Genomic DNA, 24,874 nt, shown 5'->3' with positions numbered 1-24,874 from the left:
CGCAACATCATCAATCCCTCCCCCAAGCTTGAAGAAATATTTAGCGCAAGGATCACGACTAAAGAGTCTGTCTGCGACTCCTGTTCGCGCACTGCTTCCCACTTTCCATCCCTATCATCTGTTCCACCCCGCTTCTTCGTTGCAGCACGAGAACAAGCTATGGGTTCCACTCAAGATGAAATCAACAATGCGATCAAAAATGGGACACTTGACGACATTAGGAGCTTTGCAGAGCTTCACAAGCGCAGACAAAACTTCGAGACACAACTGGAGCTGCTACCCGATATTCATCATCGTGGCCGACTCGCTTTCGACACTGCCATCGACGTAAACGTTCCGGAGTCGATCAAAGCAGGAGTTCCAGTAGTTTCTGTTCTGCAGCGGGTGCTCGATGTTATCGGAGCGCTTTACGACGAAAACACGCGTCGCAATGCAGAGTCAGTCCCAGAACGCGAAAGCACTACCGAGCACGAGTCTCTAGTGAAAGATGCGATACCCTCCCAGCGACCTGATAACCAAAATGAGCAGCCACGCGAGCAGTCACATGAGATGGAAGAAGTCATAGAATCGAGCGAGCTATTAGACTATGACGAGCCAGATAGCGCGGAAGAACAGTTCTACGAATCCGAGTCGGACTACGGAAAGCCATCGAAAGGAAAAGGCAAGCTCAAGAGAGGCAGAAAGAAGACGAAAGACATCGAAGCCGCCAGAATTGCTATCGCAGTGGAAGCCAGGCAAAAGAGAATGCGCCTGACCCACGGCACGCCCAATAGCGACGCGAAGAATCCTAAGCGCCATCTCTTCGGTCTCAATTCTGAATTGGGAGACACGAGCGCTACGCTTTCACCGACACCCTCATCATCGACAGCCAAGAGCGGGAAGCTGCAAAACACTGTAGCAGCATCTTCACATCCTCGTGCGAGTAGCAGGTTATCCAGGGTAAGTATGCCGCTTCTTACATCTAGATCAATCCAGCTAACGGACAAACAGCAAGCCGAAAGTACACCCAGCAAACCATCTGCCGACCTACCCTCGCCGACGCCCGACAACGACCGGCCAAGTCTCATCGTCAAACTCAAGACCCGTAAACCGTCTGCGCCCAGCTCAGTACACGTCTCAACGCCCAATTTCTATCCCAAGCGCGGACGTCCACGGAACCCGGAGGGAAAATCGAAGGGGAAACCGAAGGGTAAATACAAGAGTGCAGAATTTGTAGACTCGGATGACGAGGGCGAGGAGATGAAGAACGATGCTCTCACCGACATCGCGCAAGAGACGATGCGAAAGACGCGGAAGGCCGCACCCAAGCCCGCGACCAAGGCTATGAGCAAACTAAAGACACTTGTCTTTGGCAGAAAGGAAGGAGTGGCAGTGGATGGAGACAAGAACGCCGATGTCGAAATGGCCGACCCAGAACCCATCTCAAGGAACGGTACGACGCGCGAGACCCGGCAGACGCGAAGCGGAATGACCACACGTGGAAAGCAACACACTAACATCTCCAAGGCCAAGCAAGACGCAAGGAAGCCCAAACCACCAGCGCCGTCAGTCAGGAAGATGCGGGAAAAGGGTCCAGTAGCTCCACGGCCAAAGCGGAATACTACAACACGGCCGCGAAGAGGTGCCATGTCCTCACCCTTTGAGTTGTTCGAGCCACCTCGCGCAGAAACCGCTATGCCCGCAGAAGAGAATGTCTTCTCGGACACGTGGTCAGACACTGCTGTATTGCCAAACAGCCCTTCGCCTCCGCTTATCGCTGATTCACCTGATTCACGCCCAAAATCTCCATCATCTCCCTCGAAAAACGACACTCCATCTATTACCTCTCCAACAACTCCAACCGCCCTCGCACCCCCAACCTTCGCGCCCTTCCCCCCACTCACCCCCCGCGACCTCACCCCTTTCACCCGCGGCGCGCGCATCGCACTCGAAAACATTCTGTCAGACCACCAGTCCGAGCCCTTGACCTCCCTCATCGACCTAATCGAAGAGCTAGACGACACACGGCCGATCGTAAACGACTGGGAGCATGTGACTGTCATGAAGGGCGGGTGTTGGGTGTACCAGGTTATGAGGGATGTGTGGGAGGAGGTTGTGGATGAGAGTGATGAGGAGGAGATGGAGGTGGATGTTAATATTGAGGAGGTTGTGGGGCGGGTTGGGGGATGGGTTGATAGGGAGGTGGGGAGGTTAGGTGGGATTGAGGAGGGGGAGTAGGTTGCTAGAGGAGGGTAGAGAAGCATGGAAGGCTTGTGGGAGTTTGGAAAGTGATGTTAAGGCGTGTGACACGGCAACAGGCAAGAGTCTGAACAGAAGGATGGATGAATTGATCATGATTGTTATACATTGTATGTGAAGCTTATTCAGTCCAGCTGAATATCCATATCGCATGATGTCTTGTTGCTTTCAGCGCTTCCTTATGAGGCTGCATGTCATGCATCTGCCTCTCGATTATGATCCTACAATCACATCTCTTTACAGAATCCAAGCCAGCCCATCCCGGTCTTGGCCTGCGCTGAGTTTGCGTATCCAGCACGATACGTTAATTTTTTCCCAAGGTTTGTTCATCGGAGCCGACCGCTGGCGTCCATGGAGAACTCTAGACTACTAGCACAGGCTGGACGTCGCAAAGATGACCGAGGTGCAAGGACTATCCCGGGCGACTCAGGATCCCTGGGGCGAAATTTTGATTCTGGCCCCCAGAGAATCTTACTCATGCGATTGATTTGATTCAGCTGCCACCGGACGAATCTGCTGGATAAGATCGACAAGATCGGCATGCGAGAACCTTTCGTACGCGAATGCCAAGCCGGGAAACGATCCTATGCGTCAGATCTTCAACCATCGAGATGACAGCCGACCGGGTTGATGTCCGCTCTGAATCGCGTAGTATGTGTCTTCGTACTCCAATGCAGATAAGCCAGGACCTAGCGTGTTTAGTGTTCTGGTTTGATGGTCGCACATTGACTGCGCGCTCAGTAGGTTTGCTGTAGTTGCGGTGGACGGAAAAGTTGGTGACTTTGTTCAATCATCATCTCGATGTTCTTCGCCTCATTCATTTCAAAGTCGTGCATCAGCTCCATCTGTTGTTGCTGATTGAGCCCAGTACCCCTAGCATCCTGACTCCAGGCCGGGTTGAGATAGTCTGCCATTTCGTAGCCTTGATTCGCTGCGTACGCCTCGTTATAGAAAGGCGATGAAGCCATCTGCATATTTGTCATGTTGTAGTTGTCTTGAGGCGGCATCGTGAACGTTGGGTTCCACGTAGGTAACTCGGCAAAGGTAGTGGGTAGCGGCGCGAATTGGCCTGTAGGTGCGTAGCTGTAGGAGGGTATATTGTTGTCCATCGTGGTCTTCGGGCTCAGCTCGTTGTATGCCATTGATGGGGGCTGCTGAGGCGACGTCTGCAGTCCAGCCTGTTGTGTCGGTGCGCTTGAGAACGGGTTGGGAGGGTTCGATAGGCCGTTGCCAAGGTTGAAGAGTTGCTGATTGTGTTCGGGTAAATAGCCGAAAGGTCCAGGTCCTGGTACCTTGTCGGAAGGCGTGCGCACCGATGCTGTAGACGCCGTTGCTGGACTTGTGGTTCGTGACCGATTGATACCATCTACAATGTTGCCAGTGCCCACGGATGCAGTGTCGGAAGGTGAGCTGGCGGAGATGGGAACGTCGCCATCCTTGTCGAAGATCCTCATGCAGGCTTGGATCAAGTTATAGTAAAGACCGATGGCGGACTCAACACCGGGCCATCGCTCGGAAGCCTGCCTGATCGACTCCATAGCCACTTTCAAGTGACCCTCGACCTCTTCGCGGCTATGACGTCTCCGCACCTCGGAGTATGACAATGTCCAAAGCATAGTGTTGATGCACATGAAGATAGCTTGTGTGAAGATCCAGGTAACGTCGACGCTCTTTGTCTCGATCTGCTTCATAGTCATGTAGATGTTGTATTGGCAAGCGTCGTAGCAGCGGATGGCGGCGCCCAGGGACGGGCGAGGTACTTGTGGAGAAGGACGGTACATGAAGACGACCATGGTATTGTATCGACCGATGAACCTAGTCGGATTAGTCGAGGTACTTTGCATGCAAAGAGACATACTCACCAGACCTTGTTAAGCCCTGATCCACCGTCCATCTCAGGGCTTGTGTCTCTCCAAGCTTCTATCTTTGTCTGCATCTGAGCGAACCAAGGGTGCTGGTCATCCTTTGGTTCAGGCTTCTTCCTCTGGTACAGCATCTTGCGTATCTCGAGTTGAAGCAGGCGCATTTTGTAGAAATGTATGCCGATCCACTTCTTGAGCGATGCTTGTGGTGCGGGTTTGATGCCTTCCCTGGTGATGTAGACATCGTCGACGAGCTCGCCGAAGTTGACATCGATGTGTTCCCGCCGTGTCGCGAAATGTGCGGGTCGTCCAAGACTATGCGACAAGCCGTAATCCATGGTAAGTATACTCCAGAACAACCGGCGGCGCATGTCGACTTCGAGAGGGTCTGCCTGACGTCCACCAGAGCCCATACTGATTGTCTTCTCCTCGTGTAGGCCCAAGGCTTGACACAATCGTACGCCAAGACCTATTATGTAGTAGACTGCAGTCCTCGTTGGTGTCAGGAGCGAATAGCCGGCGACTAGGCCAAAACATTGCAGGGTCTTGAGGTTCATAGGCTTGATGGCGGCTTCGAAGTGTTTCAGGGCGGCGAGATAGTAGCTGTCGGCGAGACCTGCATACTGGGTGTCCATCTTCTGCAGGCTGATGGCGATGACCATGCGCAGACAGTAGTTCTGGTAAGGATCCGTGGAGCCGTTGTAGACCTCATCGACATCTTTGGTGAAGGTTGGTTCGTGGAAGATGGGGTACATGGGGTGCACTAGTCAAGTCAGTTGGTGTCAGTGTGATAAGGAGACAGCCTTACGCGCCTTTGCAGTAGAAGAGTTCTACCAGTAGGTTGGTGAGGTCTCTATTGGGCAGTTCTTCGGCCGCGACGTCGCTGACCATAGGGTAGATCTTGGAGGTGGGTCGCTGATCTTCCTGGGCAAAGGTGTCCTTGATGTTCTTCGCCTCGGCATGTGGCACGATCTCAGAGATGCTCTTTGACTCGGTGAACTGCTTCGCCAGCTGCATCACCAGCCGGGTGATGGTGATACCGCTGGAAGGCCCTAGGAATTTGGACTCGTCGGAGTCCTGGACACGCACCGTGGCTGCCCCACGCATCACATCTTCAGGGTCCGGCTCCACGTCGTCCCGTTCGAGATCAGCCAGCTGCTTCTCCAGGTCGCGCACCTTCTGCTGCAGGTGCACGACATAGTTCCGGGGTATTTTGCGGCCCTTGGTGGGGTCATAGTATTCGCAGTGGGAATTGGTGCGCTCGCATGGCCCGCATCGAGGGAGTCCGGGGTCGCATCTTGTCTTGCGCTGGGCTCTGGTCAGTGGACATTACGTAGCCAGCCAGGTCCGGGATGATGCTTACCGTCCGACAACGACAGCAGGCTGTCAGAGTGTGGGCGATGCGACTCTGGCCGGTGGTGGTGGTGCCTTCCTCAGGCGGGTGCGGGGCCCCTTCCGTCTTGGTGTGTGTCGCAGTCGCGACTTCCATCGCTCGTCTCTCACCGCGGAAGGAGGACGAGGGAGCTGGCTTATGATGCGCCTGGGATGTGGGGGAGATCGACGCGCACGTCCATGCCCGGGAGGTTTGTCGCGCCGGCGAGGTCTGGTCCTGCGCCCTCAGTCCGTGAGGCCGTCGAGATGGCGATGTGGGAGCGAGTTCCTGAATACGGTAGCGGTGCCTGGGTAGAGGAGCAGCCGAGCAGTACCACCGGAGTGTCGTCCGGTGGGTGTATCTTTAACCAGGAAGAAGGAACGAGGCGCGACGTCGACTGGGCCACAAAAAACGCCTGCGCATTACCGAGCGTCCCCAATCAGACGGCGCCAAAAGGAAGTCGAAGCATGACACGCCCCCGTCGCTGGTGCGGCGCAGGCTGATGGTGACAGGCCCGGCCTCTGTCCAAACTCTGGGAGCCGAAGAAAGACGTGCAGCGTGGGCATCAAGCGCGACCGGGCCCTTGATAGGCTGCCTCCTGGAATTGGGCCTCGAACGCTCGGCCAAGCACACGTCTATCCTCATCCCGTCGCTCGCAACCGCGTCACACCCGTCCCTTTCAGCATCGCTTTCTCCCTGGCCGACTCAGCGGGGCAACACCGCCGTCCGCCGCTTCTCCATTCGGCCACAGAGCCGCGGCATTACGAAGTCCAGGGTACTGCGAGCCCGCTACGCCACCCGTCAACCCGCTGTTCAACACCACGAGAGCGCCAAACCACCAAATACATCGCGTGCTGTACCGCCTTTTTGGCAAGGCTGTCCGCGGACCTGATTCTCTGCATCGTCGCGCTAGACCCCCAACGTGCATTGCACCGAGCTGGTAAGTGCCGTCCCGTCTATATCGATCGTCAGGCCAAGGGCTTTCCATCTCCGTACCGCCTTTGAACATGTAGTCTACAGCGATACTCATACTTCGTGCCTAGTGCCATTTCATTTGATTCCGCTTTCCCTTTTTATGCCAGTCCTCGTCTGAACCCTTCCGCACTGTAATCCGCCCAGCGTCAGGTGACCACGCGATGCATACTTACTTGTCCTAAGATAGAAGGAACATGGTGCTGGAAACGCCGCTGCTCCGGGTGAGCCGACCCGTGGCTGCTTGTTCGCGATGTCGAGCCGCAAAAGTCAAGTGCGATGGAAAGCTGCCCGCATGCACCGCCTGTGAAAAGTCTAATCGGGCCTCTGAGTGCTCGAGCACCAACGATCAGTTTGCGCGCGGAAAAGAACGGAGCTATGTTGCTACATTGGAATCCAGAGTCGAGAAGCTCGAGAAGAAGATCCAGGAAGCACGGGCGAGGCGGAAGTCTTCAGGCGTTCTAATGCTAGACATGTCTGAAAACTCGACCCCGCGTAGAGCCTCTGTCGATACCGTAAAAGCAACTAGACCCATCAGCAAAAGAGCTGCACGGCGGAAGGAAGCATCAGAGATTGATGACCTGGTGTCAGATTTCGGTCTTCTGTGAGTGCAATACGTCCACTTTGATGTACTACACTAACTCTTCAAGTGCTGTGAATGCTACTGCGAGAGACTTCTATGGCTTCACAACAGAGATGTCGTACGCCCGACTGATACGATCTGCGAGCGCAAAGGAGCCACTACCTGCAGACTTGATCAAAGCACTGCCCCCAAAATATGCAGCGACGCCACTGATTCAGCACTACTTGAACAACATCTTCACTCTTTGGCCAGTCTTCGAGGAGGCTACTCTCTACTCCTCCGTGGATGCCGTCTACCAGCAAGGCGACAATGCAAAACCTTGGGATCGGTGGAGCGTGCGCATGGTTTTGGCCATCGCATGTCTCTCCCAGTCCGAATCGAGAGGTGACACCCACTACTCTGATGCCGTCGGCCACATGAATGCTGCGCTAGAAAATGCCGAAGACGTGTTACATCCGGGCTATGTTTCTAGCATTCAAGCTTTGATACTCTGGACTATCTACGCTACTATGGACCCCCATCACTTCGATAGTTGGACATTAGTGGGCGCGGCTTCGAGAGCGATGGTCGATCTTGGTATACATCAAGATCCTTCTAAGAATGTTGCAATGTCAAGAGCGAAGCTCGAGATAAGAAGAAGAGTATACTGGTGCGTATACTCTCTGGACAGGTAAGGTAGTAGTCCACATTCCCCTCTTCCTTACTAACTGTATGGTAGATCAACATCGCTCGTCCAGACTCGCGCCTTTTCGTTCTCAGACGAGGCTGCACACGTCGGCTTTCCATTTTACAACGCCTCAGTATCACCAAAGTTTGCCTCACCTACATCCCAAGTCTTCCAACAGTCTTTCGACACCGCTGTTGATCTCTTCAGGATACGAGAGATACAATCCGAGTGGTATATGGACCTCTTCCAATCTGGTCGCGAGCCTTGGCAAGAACCCTACCAATACATCTGGAAGCAGTATAACAGGATGTCGGAGTGGTTTCAGGATATGCCACAGAGCACTTTACCCGCCGTAAAGTCCTTCTTCGAACTCGAGCTTCTTTACAGCTATGTTTACATTCTCTCACCAAGCCCGCGGATACCCCACATCCACGAGTATGCGCAACGGCTGATCTTTGAACATTGCATCGCGTATGCTACAAACCTCTTGGCCGTATTGGATAAGCCGTCTCACACAGTCAAACCTCCGGTCACCTTCTATGACGCCATGCGTGCGTATATGACAGGTCGACAGTTTGTCGATGTTCTGTCACGCAACATGGAAATGATTCTTGACCCAAGACCGCCAGTACCACCAACCCCACTGGCCCCTCAAACAGAATCGGAAGATCCGCTCGCACCACCCGCGCAGATCAGTGCACCACCTTTCCCGTCGCCACTGCTGCCAGAGGGGCAGACTTCGCCGTTGGATCCTACAAATCGGGCGATAAATGCTATCCACGACTACACATCAGTGCTGTCCAAATTTGGATTGAGATTCGGCTTTACCCACTGGCGCGACCGCTTCCAACGAGAGTCGGCCGCCCTCTCCGCACAGCTCTACCAACGCCAGCAGACATCACCACACACTTCACCTCCAGTACAGCAACTTCCGCCACCCGTTGATTATCCTCCACAATGGTTACCAATGCCGTCCGTGTCGCCGCAAGCGCCAAACCTGATGTATCCTGGAGGTCCAACAACACCTCCCAGTCTCTTCCCGCAATCAAGTCCTTTCGCTAGCTCAATGTCTTACACTGGCACTTCGTACGACGGGTCCGGCCATAGCCCGCAACCACACGGTATGACCTTCGATGCGAGCCCCGGTCAGCAAACGTGGGCTACACCGTCACCTCAGCCGGTACCGGAGTTGCCACAACCTTCCGGAGGCCAGAAGAGAAGAGCGATGGTGTATGGTCCGAGCTTACCGGCGCCGCATCATGGACAGGGTCATAGTCCTGGTGCATCATCGATATCAGGACAGGATAGCAATGGGTGGGCGCAACAGGATCAGCAACAGCAACAACAACAAGATCCAAACAGTTACTTCCAAGTACCGTCTTTACAGCAGCAGCATAGCAATTCATGGACGCAGGATCCGTCGCAAGGGAATTGGGGTTGATAGAAGTAACATTGCAATGTACACTTTATCGAACATGATACGATGCATCTGATTAAAAGATATATATGAGGAGGGATTTGCGAAAGGCAGATCTGAGTGACTTGCATAAATCCATTAACAGCCTACCTCGCTACCATTGCCCGTAATCTCACGATGGAAACACCAGCTCATTCCTGGACTTCCTGTCCTTAGTCGTGACCGATACTTCTTGCTTCAAGTACCACAACCATGAAGACTTCGGCATCCCTCCTTGCATATGGGCAGCAAAATGAGTTTGTCTTTCCTCCCAATCGCGAAGAACCTGATTGCAGAACCCGCACCTCAAAGATTCAGGATTGAAGTCAGGATTATCCCTTCTCAAGTCGGAAGTCGAATCTCCAGTGACTTCTGCCTCTGGATGCAGAGTCTTGATGTGTTTCGTGAGCTGATCTTGGCGGTAAAAGATGCGTGAATCGGCATCCTTGTGGACTGAGGAAGTCTCATCTCCCAAATTGCATACCCAATGATATGGCCAGTGATGCACGGCTACCTCGTGACGGTCCCATTCAGATCGGTATCTGAAAGACTTGTTGCATTCCGGCGTCGTGCAGTACCACGGAAGGTTTGGAGGCTGGGTAGTCATAGTGTAAGTTCCTGCAATGGGAATGTCGAAGGGCGGAGGGTCTTTGGAACTTGGCGAGGCTGCGGCAATGTGGTTCGGCGCCTGTACCCAGCTCTTGCGTCCTTTGCGTGAACCCCTGGAGTCAGCAGAGTTTTGACTTGTCCAGCTTCCCACACTGCTCCCAGAGTCCATTGAGCTGTCCGACCCGGCTACACTACCAGCCCCGCCGGTCTTTCGCAAGGTGGGTCTGATAGCATTTGTCGTTCTCCTTTTTCGCTGTAGGGTCTCGTTGAACTGTCGCTCCACGTCTGCCCTGAATCGTCGCTCCAGGTCTACTTGTCTCCTGAGCCTCCTCAGTTCCCGGACAGCATCTTGCCCATTTATGATGGAAGCCTCCATTAGTGGCTTGATAGCAGCTGAAGGTATGGCTTCTTCTGTGAGAGGGGTCGCAAGATATCGCTCGAGAGAACTTGTACTGTTGGCCGGCGACGCTCGATCTAGCCTCCTTAGACTCTCAGCTGAGACGGACGTGGATGTTTGCGATGGCGTCTCTGATGTTTCACGCTCTCGTGTTTTCTGCGGAGACGAACTTATCGGAGAGCCTAACAGCACATGTGAGTCAATGCATCATGTATTTTTAAAGCATTCTTAACATATTCTGGGGGCAACAAGAGACAAGGTAACATACCACGAGAAGCTTGCCGATGTCTGAAGTTACTGAACCATGTCTTGATACACTTTGTAGCTAGACCCGTACGCATGTGCAGCTGGTCCAATTCATCATCTTTAGGGTAGGGATTCCTTAAGAAGCGTGCCATTAAGATTCGCTTATTACTTGGAGATATGTTCGCACGTCGCGACCGTTGTTGCTGAGGTGCTTTTGACGAGTGTTGTAAATCCTGGTAAGCATGGGCTGAACTGCTTTGATCGTTCGTGGATATATCGAGATTCGCGTAAGCCATCCCAATCTCAGATGGTCCCTGAAAAGGAAGTTGACTAGTGAGAATTCCTTCTGATTGTTCAAGAGGTCCAAGAACGGATTCCGACAATTCCAAGAAATTGTCGGGATATGTGGCTGTCTGTCCCGAACCGAACGACCGTAGTGACATGTCGTTGTCTACGGGCATACCACCATTTATGTCGTGCCGTGCGCAGTAGAGGGGCGGGAAGTCGCATACACATCCCAAGTCTATGATCGAGCCTCTCTCAAAATAAGTAATATCCTGAGAGTCGGACCACGGGTTGGTCGGAGAGACGGCCACATCCCCCCATAACATGTTGTCCATAGCATCTTGATCTTCGAGGAATTGCGGATAATTTGTGTCTTGCTTCACATCTGACTCAAGATGATCAGGCTGAACAGGGGATCTCCAGTCTGCGTCCATGGCAGCGAAAACAGAATGGAATCGAAGTATAATATAACTGACAAGTGATTGGCATGGAGGATTTGGTTGACACCTTGTAAGCGCTTGATAGAGACATGGCGAAACCTGGAGCTCTGCTCGCTAATAAACAATCCTTGATGAGGCTGAAAAACAAGGTGAGCGGCCTGAGTTACGAGGTTAGTGGAGGCGGAGCAGCGGTGTCGCCACTGACTAATTAGCTGAGGCCACCACGTACCTCATGCATGCTGAGAAGCAGGGCGAGACAGACGCGATTAGTGTGCAGCAATCTCGCATAGTCGGCAACAGTGCAGAGGTGTATGACGAAGGTGTCTAGACAGATGAACACGACGCGCACGCGTCCTGACCGGGGATCGCCAGGGCAAGCAGGGTCAACCCCACTTGACGCGGGGCATCCGCCGCTATCTCTGCGCAGCGCCCATCAACCAATCTGACACCCGACGAAATGCCTTACATCACCCTAACATACGCATCGCAACACCGCACAACTCATTGCCAACTCCCAGAGCCACCCTGAACCATCTGCATCCACCATCACAATGTCGACCCCCCTCGAGCGCGCCCTAACCGCCATCGACGCAGCCCACGCGGAAGACCCAAATAAAGTCACAATCAACAACACCTCTCTCCCCTACGAACTGCACTATGCGCAGAAATGCACCTCCTACCTCGAAAAGCGCGCCCCCTCCGCCTCCGAGCCCCTCCGCCTCGCCATCCGCGCCCAACACTTCCGCCGCTGGGAAGTGCCTCGCGCCAGCTACCCTATGACGCGCCCCGGCTACCACGCCTGGCGCACGTTCCTAAAAAAACGACAAGCCGAGCTCGTCGAGCAAATCTGCCTCGATGCCGGATACACCCAAGAAGACGCGTCGACAGTCGGCAGTTTGATCCGCAAAGAAGACCTCAAGGTGAATGAGGAGACGATGGTGTTGGAGGATGTGGCGTGTCTTGTTTTCCTGGACGACCAGTTCGAGGCGTTTGAGAAGGAACATGACGAGGAGAAGATTATTAAGATATTGCAGAAGACGTGGGGGAAGATGACGGAGAGGGGGCATGAGCTTGCGTTGGAGATTCCGATGGGGGAGAGGCCGAGGGAGGTTGTTATGAAGGCGCTGAAGGGGAATTGAGATGGGAGTGGAATGAAATGAAAAGAAATGGAAATTGAATTGCATTGAACTGTGTGATGTTTTGTTCATTATGTGGGTGTGACTTTTGTTATGTTTGGGTATCGTTCTGAGCCTGTGATATCTTCTTCCCTCCTCTTATAACCAGTATGTCCACGGGTCGTAGCCTAAGCTCCGCCCTCACGCTTTGCGTATTCCTCCTCCATCGCTTCCTCGTACCGCTTTTCGGCTTCCTTCTCCTGCTGAGTCTTCTCGCCGTTGTTCGCGTTCGCTAGAGCTCGTGTAGCGGCGTTCTGTATGTCGTTCTGAGCCTGCGCAGCAGCTGAAGATTGGGTCGCTGGGGTGGACTGCGAGGTTGCGGACGGCATTGGGACGGGCATCTTGATGGTTGAGTTTGGTGGTGTCTGTAGTGTGAAGGACTTGAGTGTTCGATTCGAGATTGGGTAGTTATTCGGGATTGGGTGTGGAAGATGAGAGACGTTGGAGGCGCGCGTGAGGGGCCTATATACTACTATACGAATGACTGGTGTTGCGTCATTGTGGCGGTGCAAGTGTGGCTGGAATCTTCCAAACAACGTGATTCGCCACTGATCTTCGTTAGGCGACTTTGGCATGTGAAGACCGCTGGCATGTGCTGTTTGCATACCATAATGCGTTTTTACTCTAGGAGGGTTCCCTTCAAATTCATTGAAGAGCAATCCATTCAATGTCAAATCATGAAGTTGACGTGGTGGCATCGACAGAGAAGGTCGCAACACAACATCCCTTCGTTTCTCTTACCAAGATCAACGCTTGTTCAGTACTTATTGCTCACAGTATTACTGATACTTTCAAATCGACATGTTGTTCCATACAAGCATTCTGCTTCTGCCTATCCTGTTTTGCGCTTCGCTAGGAGATGCTACTAAAACACTCTCTGAGTCTTTCCAGCCAACACCGACGCGGTTGCACTCCCATGCACATCACCATGCCCCTACATCCACCAGCTCACCCCACGTCATGGCGAAACAAGGTCAACCCACTGAAGGCCCCGCCTATTCAAGCTGGGCCCTTGCAGCAATGTCGTCTGCACATCTCTCCGCTACATCCCAGTGCCCGCCCCTCCAATCCCCGTGCGGCAGCGTAGGTTGCTACGATCCGAGTACAGAGCAATGCTGCGGCAAGAGGGGCATTTGCAAAATCACCCAAAACTGTGTCGAGGTCCAGCTACACAACGGCACGATGGCGACAGGATGCTGTCCCGGTGGAACATCGGCTTGTGATGGCGTGTGCTTCGACGCATCCACCTCCAAGTGTTGCGCTGCACCAGGCGGCACCCATGGGCTTTGCTCTGCGAACCAAGACTGCTGTGGGAACATGTGCTGCGATGAAGGTGCGGTTTGTGCCAATGGATTCAACGGTCCGATGTGCTGGCAAAAGCATGATAAAGGCACTGAGGAGATTGAGGGCCACGCCTTTATTCCACCAATTATTCCCGTTCCGAGTACGCAAAAGAGCGGTAGCGTGAGGATCAAAGCTCCCGGAATCTTCCACACTCTGTTGTTCTTGGCCCAGTTTGTGGCTGGTAGTTCCGAACAGGCCTTTCCCGCGACGCGCCTCCAATCCCTACCAATGCCACGTGGAGCAGAAAACCCGGACATGGGCAATTTGACCTCATCCCTCAACAAGCGTTCATCCTGTGAGCCATTGGAACCTTGTGGTAACGGCTGTCAATATAAACCATCAAAGTGCTGCCTCCGGGAGGATAGTACTTATGGTTCATGTAACGCAGGCGATCTGTGCTGTCAAGAGTACTGTTGTCCTCCCGATACTATCTGTATGATCTCATCTAAGACGCACAGTGCCGGACCGTGGTGCTGGCCGTCAGATTTACCGAGAACATCAGCGAACGTGCCGTATGATCCGTCTCCTTGGCCTCACGATGTGGACGGGGCAGGCTTCAAGAACACTCGGATCAAGAACGGTTCCGCTGGAATGCGACCATCCAATGTATTTTGCCTCATTGCGTTCTTACTTTCGTTAGTAATCGCAACCTCCGCTTTGAGATTAGTGTCGATGGGTACCACTGTGGCGACTATGGGCGAACCGCTGATGACGGTCACCACTACTATGCCGCCACATACGACAACTGAAATGGATAGCCACATTCGTTTACCCGATGAAAAAGACCTGGATGCTGCAGGCCACGGTGGTCATGGTCATGGCGGTCACAACGCTGGAGATCATGCTGGAGGCGGTCACAACAACACCGCAGCGCGACCGGCTATACCACGACTCTTTCGACTCCTGGTCTGAAAGGGGGAACTCTGTCGTTCCAGCCGTAAATTCATCATAGCATCTGCCGACTCCCTTGCCTCAGAATAGAAGCATATTTAATGATTATCATGAGAGTGTCTGGGCCGTCGGCTGGGAACTTCGAGCGAGAGGGGTGGCAGTAATTGAACGGTATTTGTCTTCTCTGTTCTTGCTGTATGTAGGATGGACTGGGCCACATATCATGCAGATGTAGGACTAAGGATGGATCTGTCGTGGGCCGAATTTGAATGACGTAGATACTGTCTATCGTGTCAGTACAAACAAAGTGCAGATTGTCAAATTTTGTTGAATATCGATAGGCTCAGACTTGCCTTTTTTTATGTCGAATCAAAGGCACCAAATGCGTAGGGCATATCCTATCTATTGCTAAATAGGAAAGCCCCGAGGATAGGCATTGGTGCCTCAACCGCTTGCTCGGTTTGTAATCATAGCCAAAGGGAAACGGGAACAAAAGAGTGACTGACCTTAATGATTTAGAACATGGGTGCCTTTCGTCTTGCCCGTCTCCATTTTGGCAGTGCGAGCGCCGAATTGTATCGCACGCTTCTTCTCTGCAGCTACTCTTTTCATGCCCAAGTGCCATGCCAACAAACGAAGTGCCCGCTTCCCGGGTTCGAGCAGCTGTGCAGGGTCTTCGCTATCGGTGACTTGCTCCAGGCCGAAATCGCATTTGGACGTCACCGGAAGACGGAGGACTAATGCGATGAAGTCTTCGTCGAGGTACGGAAATCGGACTTCTCTACTGCTGTTGCTGATCACGCGATCATCACGACCCAAGTTTCTCTTTCCCAGACGACTGAAGTCGAGTTCCAGCTCTTCAATTAGGCCAGGGTACCCGCGCCGAGCAAATGCTGTAGCGTGTCGTTGGTACCCACCGAAGAGCTCATCAGCACCGAGTCCTGAAAGGAGTACGTGCGCGGTAGTGGAGTAGGGCTCAGCTTTGGCCTTGCCCACAACGTGCGACAAGCCGACTCCGCGGGAAGCGAAGGCAAGTGCGTATGATATGGACAGATCCATTTCTGTGTTGTGGGGATGCATCAATGCCATGACGGTGCTGCGATGAGCTTGTGTCTCGGTGTAGGGTATGTTGACCTCGACGAAGCGCCACTCACGTCCAGGACAGATCTCTACCAGCTCTGCAAGGGATGATCGTCCAGTGATACGGTCGGGACAGAGCTCGTAGGGACTGGCGTCTGGCTCGAGTTTGGAGTGAATCCGAGGATTCTCAAACGCGACATTGAGCAGGTCGACAGGTTCGCTTAGTGGTAGGAGGTCGTGACACATGCGCGCGAGAATTGTGCAGTCCAGACCACCAGAGAAAAGAACGGCTACGCGTGTTTCTCCCAGGACTCCAGTCTGTGGTTCGCCAGTCACCGCCTCACGTATGTGTTGAACGCGCAGTTGGAGTGATCTTTCCAACGACGCCCTTAGTTGTTCTACTGCCCCAGCATCTTGTGAAGCAGAGTTGCTGTCTATAGTCTGATTCATGACTGGGAACGGCAGAGTCTGAATCTGTTAGCAGAAGTCGTGTGCCAGATGACTTACCTACGAAAGACAAGTCAGAGTCCTCCTCTTGATCTGAGCGGCAATGCGGAACTCTCGTTCCTGGGAACGAGTTTGACGTTGGGTCTGCCAGCTCTAGGTCTACAACATAGATACCATCGGCTTCCACCTCGGCCCAAGACTCACCAGAGGCATTATCGCACACGCTAGAGAGTACAAGGGTGCCATCAGGGGTAGACTTTTGGAGTAGCGATCGCCTTCCTAGGCAGTCGCGTCCGTAGTAGATGCGTTTGTGAGATGCATCGTAAAAGACGAGAGCATATGGGCCTCGCACGACTGACAGCAGCTCGATTACGCGTCGCATAGCTGCCTCGCGCGTTCCAGTACATGCGTCCAGAAGTTTGGAAAAGACTAGCTTAGAGTCATTACCATCAACTGCATGTCCAGCAACGCTCCACGCCTCGCCGTTCCAGCAGAAGACGGAGCCGGTCGTATCATCCCTAAGTGGCTGCTCAACGATGTCGTTGCCGCGGAGAGCAAGAACCGTCGACAGGAAAGTCGCGTGAAGACGCGTTGAGACGTCCTTGGTGCTGGATTCGATGATGGTCTGGTGCTGCCCCGTGCTGTCTGGCCCTCTATTCCGGAGCAGATGCTGGGTGTTGGCGTCAGGTGTCACGTGTCCAGTCCGACTGAGCGAGAAGAAGATGCCGCACATGGCTGGGCTGATGAGATGGCGACGCAGGTGTGGTGTTGGCAGTGGCACGGCTGCAGTTGCTTGACGCGCTAGCGGCGGTGGCTCGGAGACTCGGCTTCTAGATGCCGGGAGACCATGCGGACGATTCACACACGCAGGCGCAGCAGACGTCAATCACCAAGGCACTTGACTTATATTCCCCCTGTGAGAGCTGTTGCGAGCTCTATTCCAGACCCATGGACGCTTGATCAACCACCCACAACCCATCCATAATCCCCCGTCGCACTCGGTCTATGTCTCCCCCGAACGCAACTCCGCAACCCGATGCAGCCCACGACAGCCACGCCGAAAGGGAGCTAGACAAGGCGGACGACCAGCACGATGTAGCCACGAGCAACCAGAGCGCGCCTTCCGTAGGGCAGCCTACAGAGTCTAAAGCACCGACGGATGACGCGAACACGGCGACGGACGCGGGGCAGCCTAGCCATGTCGAGGCCCAAGACGAGGGGCATGCTGGCAAGGAAGAGCCGACAGATGGGGTAGAGAAAGCACCTGAAACACCAGAGGAGACGAATGCTGCCCCAACAGGTCTCGAGGAACCCCAAGAGAAGGACACAGAAGCTGCGCAGGCGCCATCTACTGCGCCGATAGAGGAGCTCACCACCAAGACAGAGAACACAACGCTGGACCGAGCATCAACACCACCGCCAGAGCTCAGCGAGAAATCAGCAGGGAAAGCGCCCATACAATCACCGTCGCCTCCTCCTCCACCGCCCAAAGACGACAAATACCTCACAACCAGCAACGTGCCCAGCCGAACCACATCCCCAATGTCGCAGGAACGTTCGAGCGGGAGAAATTCGGAAGACGCCGCGGCCGACGACTATGGAACGAACCATGACGGCACAAGCGACGCGGTAGATAACTCGCAGGAGGAGATACAAAGCATCATGGATCAGTTCCAAGGGGACGGTGGGCCTGGCGAGAATGAGATCATGTCGCCTAGGTTGGAAATTGCGAACCCCATGCTGGAGTCTCCGTCGACGCCGTACCCACCGAGAAGATCAAGCCTCGTGCCGCTCGACAAGCCCCTACCCATTCCGGCTGACGATTCAGCCTCGACCGCCCCGCTCCAATCACCACCTCCTCGCACCTCCTCCCTACATCGCGTAGGCACCGGCACGTCCTTCGCCGAACCGCAATCGCCCAGCGCACATGCCTCGAAGTACAAGCCAGCGCAGCCAGCACCCGAGCCCGAACCAGACCTACCCTTCGACTTCCACCGCTTCCTCGAACAACTACGCCACCGGACAGCAGACCCCGTTGCCAAGTTCCTGCGCTCTTTCCTGCTCGAGTTTGGAAAGAAGCAATGGATGGTACATGAGCAAGTCAAGATCATCGGTGACTTCCTCGAATTCATCAGCAAGAAGATGGCACAGTGTGAAGTTTGGCGGACCGTGTCAGACGCCGAGTTCGACAACGCGAGAGAAGGCATGGAGAAGCTAGTCATGAACCGGTTATACACACAAACATTTTCTCCTGCGATCCCGCCTCTAGAGCCAGCATCACCACGCAAGGGTCGACGGAGACAGGAGCCGCCTGGACCAGGCCGTAGGGGCCAGCACCAGGAGGATGTAGAGCGGGATGAGGTCTTAGCGCAGAAGGTGCGCATATACAAATGGGTCAGCGAAGAGCATCTGGATATCAAACCGGTAGGCGACAAGGGCCGCAAGTTTTTGCATCTCGCCCAGCAGGAGCTATTGAAGATCAAAAGCTACCGGGCGCCTAGGGACAAGATCATCTGCATCTTGAACTGCTGCAAGGTCATTTTTGGGTTTTTGAGAACGTCAAACTCTGATCAATCAGCCGATGCTTTCGTACCACTACTCATTTACACAGTACTACAAGCGAACCCCGATCATCTCGTCTCCAATGTACAATACATTCTACGGTTCCGGAATCAGGACAAGCTTGGGGGAGAAGCTGGCTACTACATATCATCATTAATGGGCGCCATCCAGTTTATCGAGGGTCTCGACAAGACATCATTGACAGTAACCGATGAAGATTTCGAGAAGAATGTCGAAGCGGCCGTCTCCGCCATTGCCGAACGCCACGCAGCTGAAGAGGCCGAATCTTCATCTTCGTCCGCACTATTGCACCCTACTGCGCCTGGCCACAAGCGTATGCCATCACCCCATTATCACCATATAGCGGAAAAGACAACACCGCTGCGACCAGAGCTCACACAAAGAAACTCAATGGAGGCAGAAACCGCAGGGCCACGACGATCAACAAGTCTGAAGGATCGCAAGTCCGAAGCGGAGCAGCCAGAGGAAGAGAACGCAGCCGTCGCAGGCCTACTGCGAACAATACAACGGCCGCTCAGCACGATCGGTCGTATCTTCTCCGACAACGACACAAACCATCCGTCTGGACCTGCAGCGGCCCAGAAACCACAATTACCGCCACGTGCGTCAACAGAGTTTCCCGGCAACATGAGCGAGAAGCAACGCCCGTCGCATGACGAAGACCGGCAAAGGCAGAGGTTGACGGCTGAAGACGCCGCAGCGCGACAGGCTTCAGCTGAAGCAGAGGAAGCGAGGCGGATTCAACGGCAGGAACACAAAGTCGTAGTCGAGACGCTGACAGGCATGTTTCCCCAGCTGGACCGGGATGTCATCGACGATGTCGTGCGGCAGAAAGAGGGCCGGTAAGTTCTTTTTCGATTCATTTCATGCATGTTGACAGATACTAATGGGTGTCTAGGGTCGGTCTTGCAGTTGACGCATGTTTAGCATTAGCGAATCCTTGATAGACTTATTCATCTTCTCGGTCGAGTTCTTGGAGAAACTTGGCCTTTTCATAGTGAACCAAGAGCTATTTTACGTTACTTCATCTACATCATTCATCAGTTCATATCGTACTTGTGCTCACCGCAGCAAACGCTCAAACATGCTATCTACTCGTCGTTCGCAGTTCTGTAGTTCGCGTGACCCTTGAGAGCACACGACTCTCTATTGGCAGACATGGCAAAGGAAGGAAATGTATTTTGGTACGCATTTCTCCAGCTGACGCGAGAGTATGTGATATCTTATGCGTAAAAAAAGAGCGTTCACCATGACATGAGCCTGTTCGCGTTTGTATGCCTTGAGCTTCTCTGTCCAGTTTTCCTCGTTCTCCAGTGTCTCTTACTCTTTCAACATCAATTCCACATTCAAGCATTACTTCTACAGGCTGCTTCGAATGAGAAAGCCGAGATTGTCTTGCTAAACACAGCGACGTAGGTTCAGCGCCCTGTCGGTAAAGATGGTCGGTCACCATCAGTCGCTCCTGCCTAATTCGCGCGGGCCACCGATCGAACGCAAACTGCGCGCTCTTTCACTTCCACTTTCACTTCTCCTCCATCTGATCTCGAGCTCACCTGATTCAATGACGCAACACCGCCTCGCTTATTTCGCACAGCCGATACTTTGTTCCGCGATAGCAAATTTGGTGTCGCGATCCAGCGACTCTGCCTCCCTCAACACTACCACCGGACACACCCACCTTTTCCTCATATCTTGAACTTCTACACTTCACTCATCTCCTGATTACTCTTGATACACTCAGTCATTTTGTTTGCGCTTCGCGCACCCCACCGCCATCATGTATTCCATGTTCCTGGTCCACGCTCTTCTCCTCATTGTACTGTCCTATCTTTCCGTCGCCCACCATGTCTCTGACGTGTTGTTTCGCCATGTCCTCCACATTAATATCTTCGAGGAGGAGCTGCAAAAGCATCCCTCTGAAGACAGAATTGCCCTTCTGTAAGTAATACCCAAGTGTGAACCATGTGTAGGATGTACACTGACTCAATGAACCAAATTTCAGGCGAATACACGTACTTTCTGCCCTACTCGCCCCATTAATCATCTACATCTACTCCCTTTGCTTTCCTTCTCGCCACTCCTGCAAGGACCGCCCATCAGATTTCTCGATCGACATCACATGGGTCGTAGGATCTCTCCATGGAATGCTAGTCTGGTGTTTTGGCAAGAAGAAACCCCAGACACTGTCTCTATCCGATTGTAAGCAGTTCTACAGGAGCTTCTCGAAGATGGTAGATCTGTCAGACGCGAGGAAGAAAGCCTCCAAGATGTCGCGGAAAGATCTCCACCGGATAAACCGGAACAATGTCAGTCGTCGCCTTTATAATAGCAAGATTCAACTGGACCGAGAAAAGCTTGAGAAGATCCAGCTCGCCTTGGAAAACAAGAAGCTCTCGCTGTCGGTTACTGCATTGGACGACGTCGTCAACTCTCTCTTCTTCGACGTCACCAACCCCTCAACTTACGATTCACTACACACTCCAAACTTGGACAAGCTCAAACAAGTACACGAGTCTGTTACACGGTCCGATACAACTAAAGACACCCGGATCCGTACACTTGTGGCCGGTCACAACGACGTGTCGGAAGATCTTCGCCACAAGAACGCGGAGCTCGACATCGCTCGGACCGAAGCATCTGATCTAAAGGATGACTGCCAACAATTGGAGGCGCGACTGCAAAAGCTGGCCGACAACAAGTTAAACATCGAAGAGTCATTTCGCAAATGTAGGTACGGCCTGCGACAGGCTGAGTTCAACCTCACCGAGAGTTCTCGAAGAGTGGCGAATCTCGAGACTCAAATTGAGCGAACGCGTATGTCCGCACGAGATGCCGACGAGCGCGCAGAAAGTATCAACGAAGAACTTCAGGATGCCAACCGCCAGCTGAGAGACTCCGAGCGCGAACGTGCAGACCTTGAGACTGAGCGCCGTCAACTTCAGACGAAGTTGGATACAGCCAAAGAGCAGTTGAACGGTGAAGAAGATCTCGAGAAGAAGACTCACGATCTGGACGCTGCCCATGAGCTCGTTCGCCAGCTCAAAGATGAAATCTCGGCTCTCAAGGAGCAACACGCAGATGTCGTCTCCAACAAGGAGAAGGACCTGAGAGAACTCCAACAGCTAAACAAGGACGCTATTTCTCGTAAGAGCAAGGAGATGCAGGAGCATCGTAGGAAGTATCAAGTCGCTCTCTCGACCAAAGAGAAGAAGGATGAAGGCTTGCGCAACGATCTCGCTGCTACAATTAACGCCAAAGATGCGGAGCTAGAAAGATTACGCGCCGAACATGTTGTCGCCATCACCGCTAAAGACAGGCAGCTCGAAGCCAAACACCAGTCTGAAACTGCGATCATCACTCGCCATGGAATCGAAACGCAAAAGCTTCGTGAAGATGTCGATTCGGTTGAGCTGCAAAAGAACGACAAAGTCAAAGAGCTTGACGCTCTTGTATCTAGCCATGATGACGCAATGCGTGATCTTCGTCAACAGCTCGATTTGGTCACTCGGCAAAAGGACGACAAAGCCCAGGAGCTGGAAGAGTCACGCACCAAGCACATCGCTGACGTGGCCGACAAGGAGAAGGAGTTTGACGACATTGTATCTCGCCATGAATCCCAAATACAGGAGCTGCGCAAAGAGCTCGATCTGGCTAGGGACCAAAAGGCCGATGAAGCTAAGAAGCTGGAACACTCACGCGCCGAGCATGTTACCGCGATCAATCTCAAGGACGCAGAGCTGCAGGAAGCACACTACGAACTCGCCATCGCCATCTCTGGCAAGGAATCAGAGATCGGCACACTTCACACAAAACACGCCGCTGCCATCTCTGGCAAGGATGAGGAGCTTGAAGTATTGCGTAAAGACCTCGACATGGCGAAGCTCAACAAGCAACCGTCCTCCACCGATGATCTGAAAGTCCTTGTCGATTCACAGCAAGCGATAATCCTTTCCATGACAAATGAGTGGAATGCAGTCTACGGCATCATCGAAAACGTCAACATGTGTCTGCCATCCGTCCTGAAGAAGTTGGGCAAGCCTTTGAACGATCGCCTTCCGGAGATAAGGGCCAGAATGCGAAGCGACTCTGAATGTAAGCTCGATATATTCTCTACCAAAAGACCCCTACTAACGAATTGATAGTCAGGCCTGTGGAGCACCTGGGCGACCTTGAGACTGCGATGAAGATACGTCGTGGACGGTATGAGCTGGAAGGGACGTTCGATCACCAGTGGGAGTTCTTGAGGAAGTTCGTTCCTGCAGTTCTGGAGGTTCATCCCGACGTCAAAGAGCTGGCCAAGGCCATTGATGACACTTTTGACCGGCTTGAGGAGCAGGTGGTCCAACCCACCAAGGCGCCTACAATCGCGCCCGCCCCAGCGAAGGCAACCCCAGAGAAGCCCCCGAAAGATACATGTGCCTGCAAGTACCAGTTCCTGGTGACAGATAGCCAGGATGCCTGCCGCGATCATCTCGACGCGTGCGATGACTTCGCGAGATGGACGCCCGCGAAGAAGACAAGCCTTTTGGGCAAGCTCGGTTTGACTGGCTACAAGCAGTCGAAGCAGACAAAGCCGAAGGTAGAGTGGATTACGTGCTGGCACTGCGAGCGTGAATTCGACAAAGCACACGGGCAATGGTTCCACGGCTCTCATGTCAAGGTAACATTATCCCATACAACATCTATTCAGTGCCTCGCTAACATACATGCGTTCTAGGTCTGCAAAAGGGGCGCCCCCAGCTTCGATGATGTCCCCGGCTCGAGCACACCGGGACCGAAGACTCCCGTCACCACACCTTCCAGACGCGCCCCCGTGAACGAGCACGGCTGGCAGAATTCCGGGACAGCAAAGAAGGCAGAGACACCAGTCTTTGTTTCTAGTGGCATGGGGTTCAGTAAGTATGCGCAGTCGCGGTAGATTCTATAAGGCTCTAGGTCCTTGGCCCGTGGAAGGGAGCAAGGACATTGAGTAGAAAGAAAGAGACGGAGACTATACCAATCAGTGCGACACCGCTAAACCGGGTGTCGTCATTGATGGCGAGGTATAGGACGGATACAGTGCGATGGAAGACGATGATTTTGTTGGATTGTTTTGGGTTTGCGATGGCGTTGATGGAGCAGTTAGTGTTTCGATACCCGTAGGATGATCTCAAAGTTTGACAGCACACACGGGTAACAAAGCCTATACAAATCAATAGTTCAGGTACCTGGGATTCCGTGACTTTGGCTACAGCAGTGATGAGGGTATCGGTGTCTTCCTGGACTAGTGCGTTGTTCGATTGGGATCTTCGCGCACTCTAACTGCAAGATGCTGGTGTGCGAGGCTGGTTGTCAGACCTCTGCACTGCATTGGGCGGTAAGAGCATATTCCGTTGAGTAGCTTCTCGTCGTTAGGTAATGGATGTCAAGTTGGCCGCATTGAGCACTGGCGGTGAACAAGAACATTGTGCGCAGCTCTTTGCACAGAAGTGGGCTCATTGAAACATACTGAGTAGTCGTCTTCTTGTCGACAAGTACCGAACTGGCAAGTGCGGCTCCAGCCTGTCAGGCAAGCTGGCGTTGGCGTTGCCAGGCCGAGTCACGACAGCGAAGAGCCACTGTGACTATGACTCCACTTCGACTGTCTGGACGCATGGAATAGCCTTCTTCGCTGTGGAGACGCCGCTGGGAATCGACTCGCAACGAGAATAGGGGACACCCACGACGCAGGTCCGCGGCTTCGCGCGAAGGTAAGTTCCGCGTTCGATAGACCGGCCAATCCATCTCGTCACGTTGTCACAAATCTCGTCATCAGCACCAGTCTTTTCAAGGACGAAATCGAATCCTAGCAGCTGGAATGCGATTGGCGAAACATCCAAGCATCGCCACATCTGGGTATGATGGCAGATCTCCAGGGATCCAGAACCGTAGCATAAACTTATTTGTTTGTTTGCAACGGACGACAGGGTCTCCGAACCCCAAAAGGGATGTGCCAGAAACGACGATGCGAATGTTGCCGGGTAGTTAGTAAGGAAGAGGCTCATGCGCAATTAAAGCTTGAGTAGTCGGGCAGTCCTAGGCCAAAGTCGTCGGTCGGCAAGCTCAGGTACCACTCCAAACTCTATGGCGCACAGGCCGGTTCGATTTAGCCGGCTGCCGCGGTGTACCTGGACAGAGGTAAGCAGTGTAGCTATTTTCGATGCGACGTCTCTTCACTATCGCAGCTGCTGATGAGAATCTCCGTTGGG

The 24,874-nt window shown here is 53.3% G+C and overlaps 8 protein-coding genes across 8 annotated transcripts; 5 read left to right on the top strand and 3 right to left on the bottom strand.

Annotated features, from left to right (window-relative positions):
* Positions 1-159: 159 nt before the first annotated feature.
* On the top strand, positions 160-2,217 carry J4E83_009246 (uncharacterized protein; the record flags this gene model as incomplete). The annotated part of the gene is made up of 2 exons (XM_049336135.1): positions 160-939; positions 991-2,217. The coding sequence occupies 2 exons, from the start codon at positions 160-162 to the stop codon at positions 2,215-2,217; spliced, it is 2,007 nt and encodes a 668-aa protein (XP_049184699.1).
* Positions 2,218-2,975: 758 nt separating this feature from the next.
* On the bottom strand, positions 2,976-5,589 carry J4E83_009245 (uncharacterized protein; the record flags this gene model as incomplete). The annotated part of the gene is made up of 4 exons (XM_049336134.1): positions 2,976-4,053; positions 4,101-4,863; positions 4,913-5,408; positions 5,464-5,589. The coding sequence occupies 4 exons, from the start codon at positions 5,587-5,589 to the stop codon at positions 2,976-2,978; spliced, it is 2,463 nt and encodes an 820-aa protein (XP_049184698.1).
* Positions 5,590-6,641: 1,052 nt separating this feature from the next.
* J4E83_009244 (uncharacterized protein) lies at positions 6,642-9,135 on the top strand (the record flags this gene model as incomplete). The annotated part of the gene is made up of 3 exons (XM_049336133.1): positions 6,642-7,048; positions 7,095-7,697; positions 7,746-9,135. The coding sequence occupies 3 exons, from the start codon at positions 6,642-6,644 to the stop codon at positions 9,133-9,135; spliced, it is 2,400 nt and encodes a 799-aa protein (XP_049184697.1).
* A 2,543-nt stretch (positions 9,136-11,678) lies between these two features.
* Positions 11,679-12,266, top strand: J4E83_009243 (uncharacterized protein; the record flags this gene model as incomplete). Its single annotated transcript, XM_049336132.1, has 1 exon — positions 11,679-12,266. One exon carries the CDS (start codon positions 11,679-11,681, stop codon positions 12,264-12,266), a length of 588 nt encoding a protein of 195 aa, XP_049184696.1.
* Positions 12,267-12,430: 164 nt separating this feature from the next.
* On the bottom strand, positions 12,431-12,643 carry J4E83_009242 (uncharacterized protein; the record flags this gene model as incomplete). Its single annotated transcript, XM_049336131.1, has 1 exon — positions 12,431-12,643. One exon carries the CDS (start codon positions 12,641-12,643, stop codon positions 12,431-12,433), a length of 213 nt encoding a protein of 70 aa, XP_049184695.1.
* Positions 12,644-15,044: 2,401 nt separating this feature from the next.
* J4E83_009241 (uncharacterized protein) lies at positions 15,045-16,797 on the bottom strand (the record flags this gene model as incomplete). Its single annotated transcript, XM_049336130.1, has 2 exons — positions 15,045-16,085; positions 16,129-16,797. 2 exons carry the CDS (start codon positions 16,795-16,797, stop codon positions 15,045-15,047), a joined length of 1,710 nt encoding a protein of 569 aa, XP_049184694.1.
* A 272-nt stretch (positions 16,798-17,069) lies between these two features.
* J4E83_009240 (uncharacterized protein) lies at positions 17,070-19,591 on the top strand (the record flags this gene model as incomplete). The annotated part of the gene is made up of 2 exons (XM_049336129.1): positions 17,070-19,489; positions 19,546-19,591. The coding sequence occupies 2 exons, from the start codon at positions 17,070-17,072 to the stop codon at positions 19,589-19,591; spliced, it is 2,466 nt and encodes an 821-aa protein (XP_049184693.1).
* Positions 19,592-20,791: 1,200 nt separating this feature from the next.
* J4E83_009239 (uncharacterized protein) lies at positions 20,792-23,620 on the top strand (the record flags this gene model as incomplete). Its single annotated transcript, XM_049336128.1, has 4 exons — positions 20,792-22,739; positions 22,790-23,307; positions 23,365-23,542; positions 23,601-23,620. 4 exons carry the CDS (start codon positions 20,792-20,794, stop codon positions 23,618-23,620), a joined length of 2,664 nt encoding a protein of 887 aa, XP_049184692.1.
* Between the last annotated feature and the right edge of the window lie 1,254 nt (positions 23,621-24,874).

This window comes from Alternaria metachromatica, assembly GCF_023757995.1.
Source record: "Alternaria metachromatica strain BMP 0045 chromosome Unknown scaffold_31, whole genome shotgun sequence".
In the NCBI taxonomy this organism is placed as follows: domain Eukaryota; kingdom Fungi; phylum Ascomycota; class Dothideomycetes; order Pleosporales; family Pleosporaceae; genus Alternaria; species Alternaria metachromatica.
Note: the sequence above shows the minus strand (reverse complement) of the source record. Positions and strands in the feature narration are given on the sequence as shown.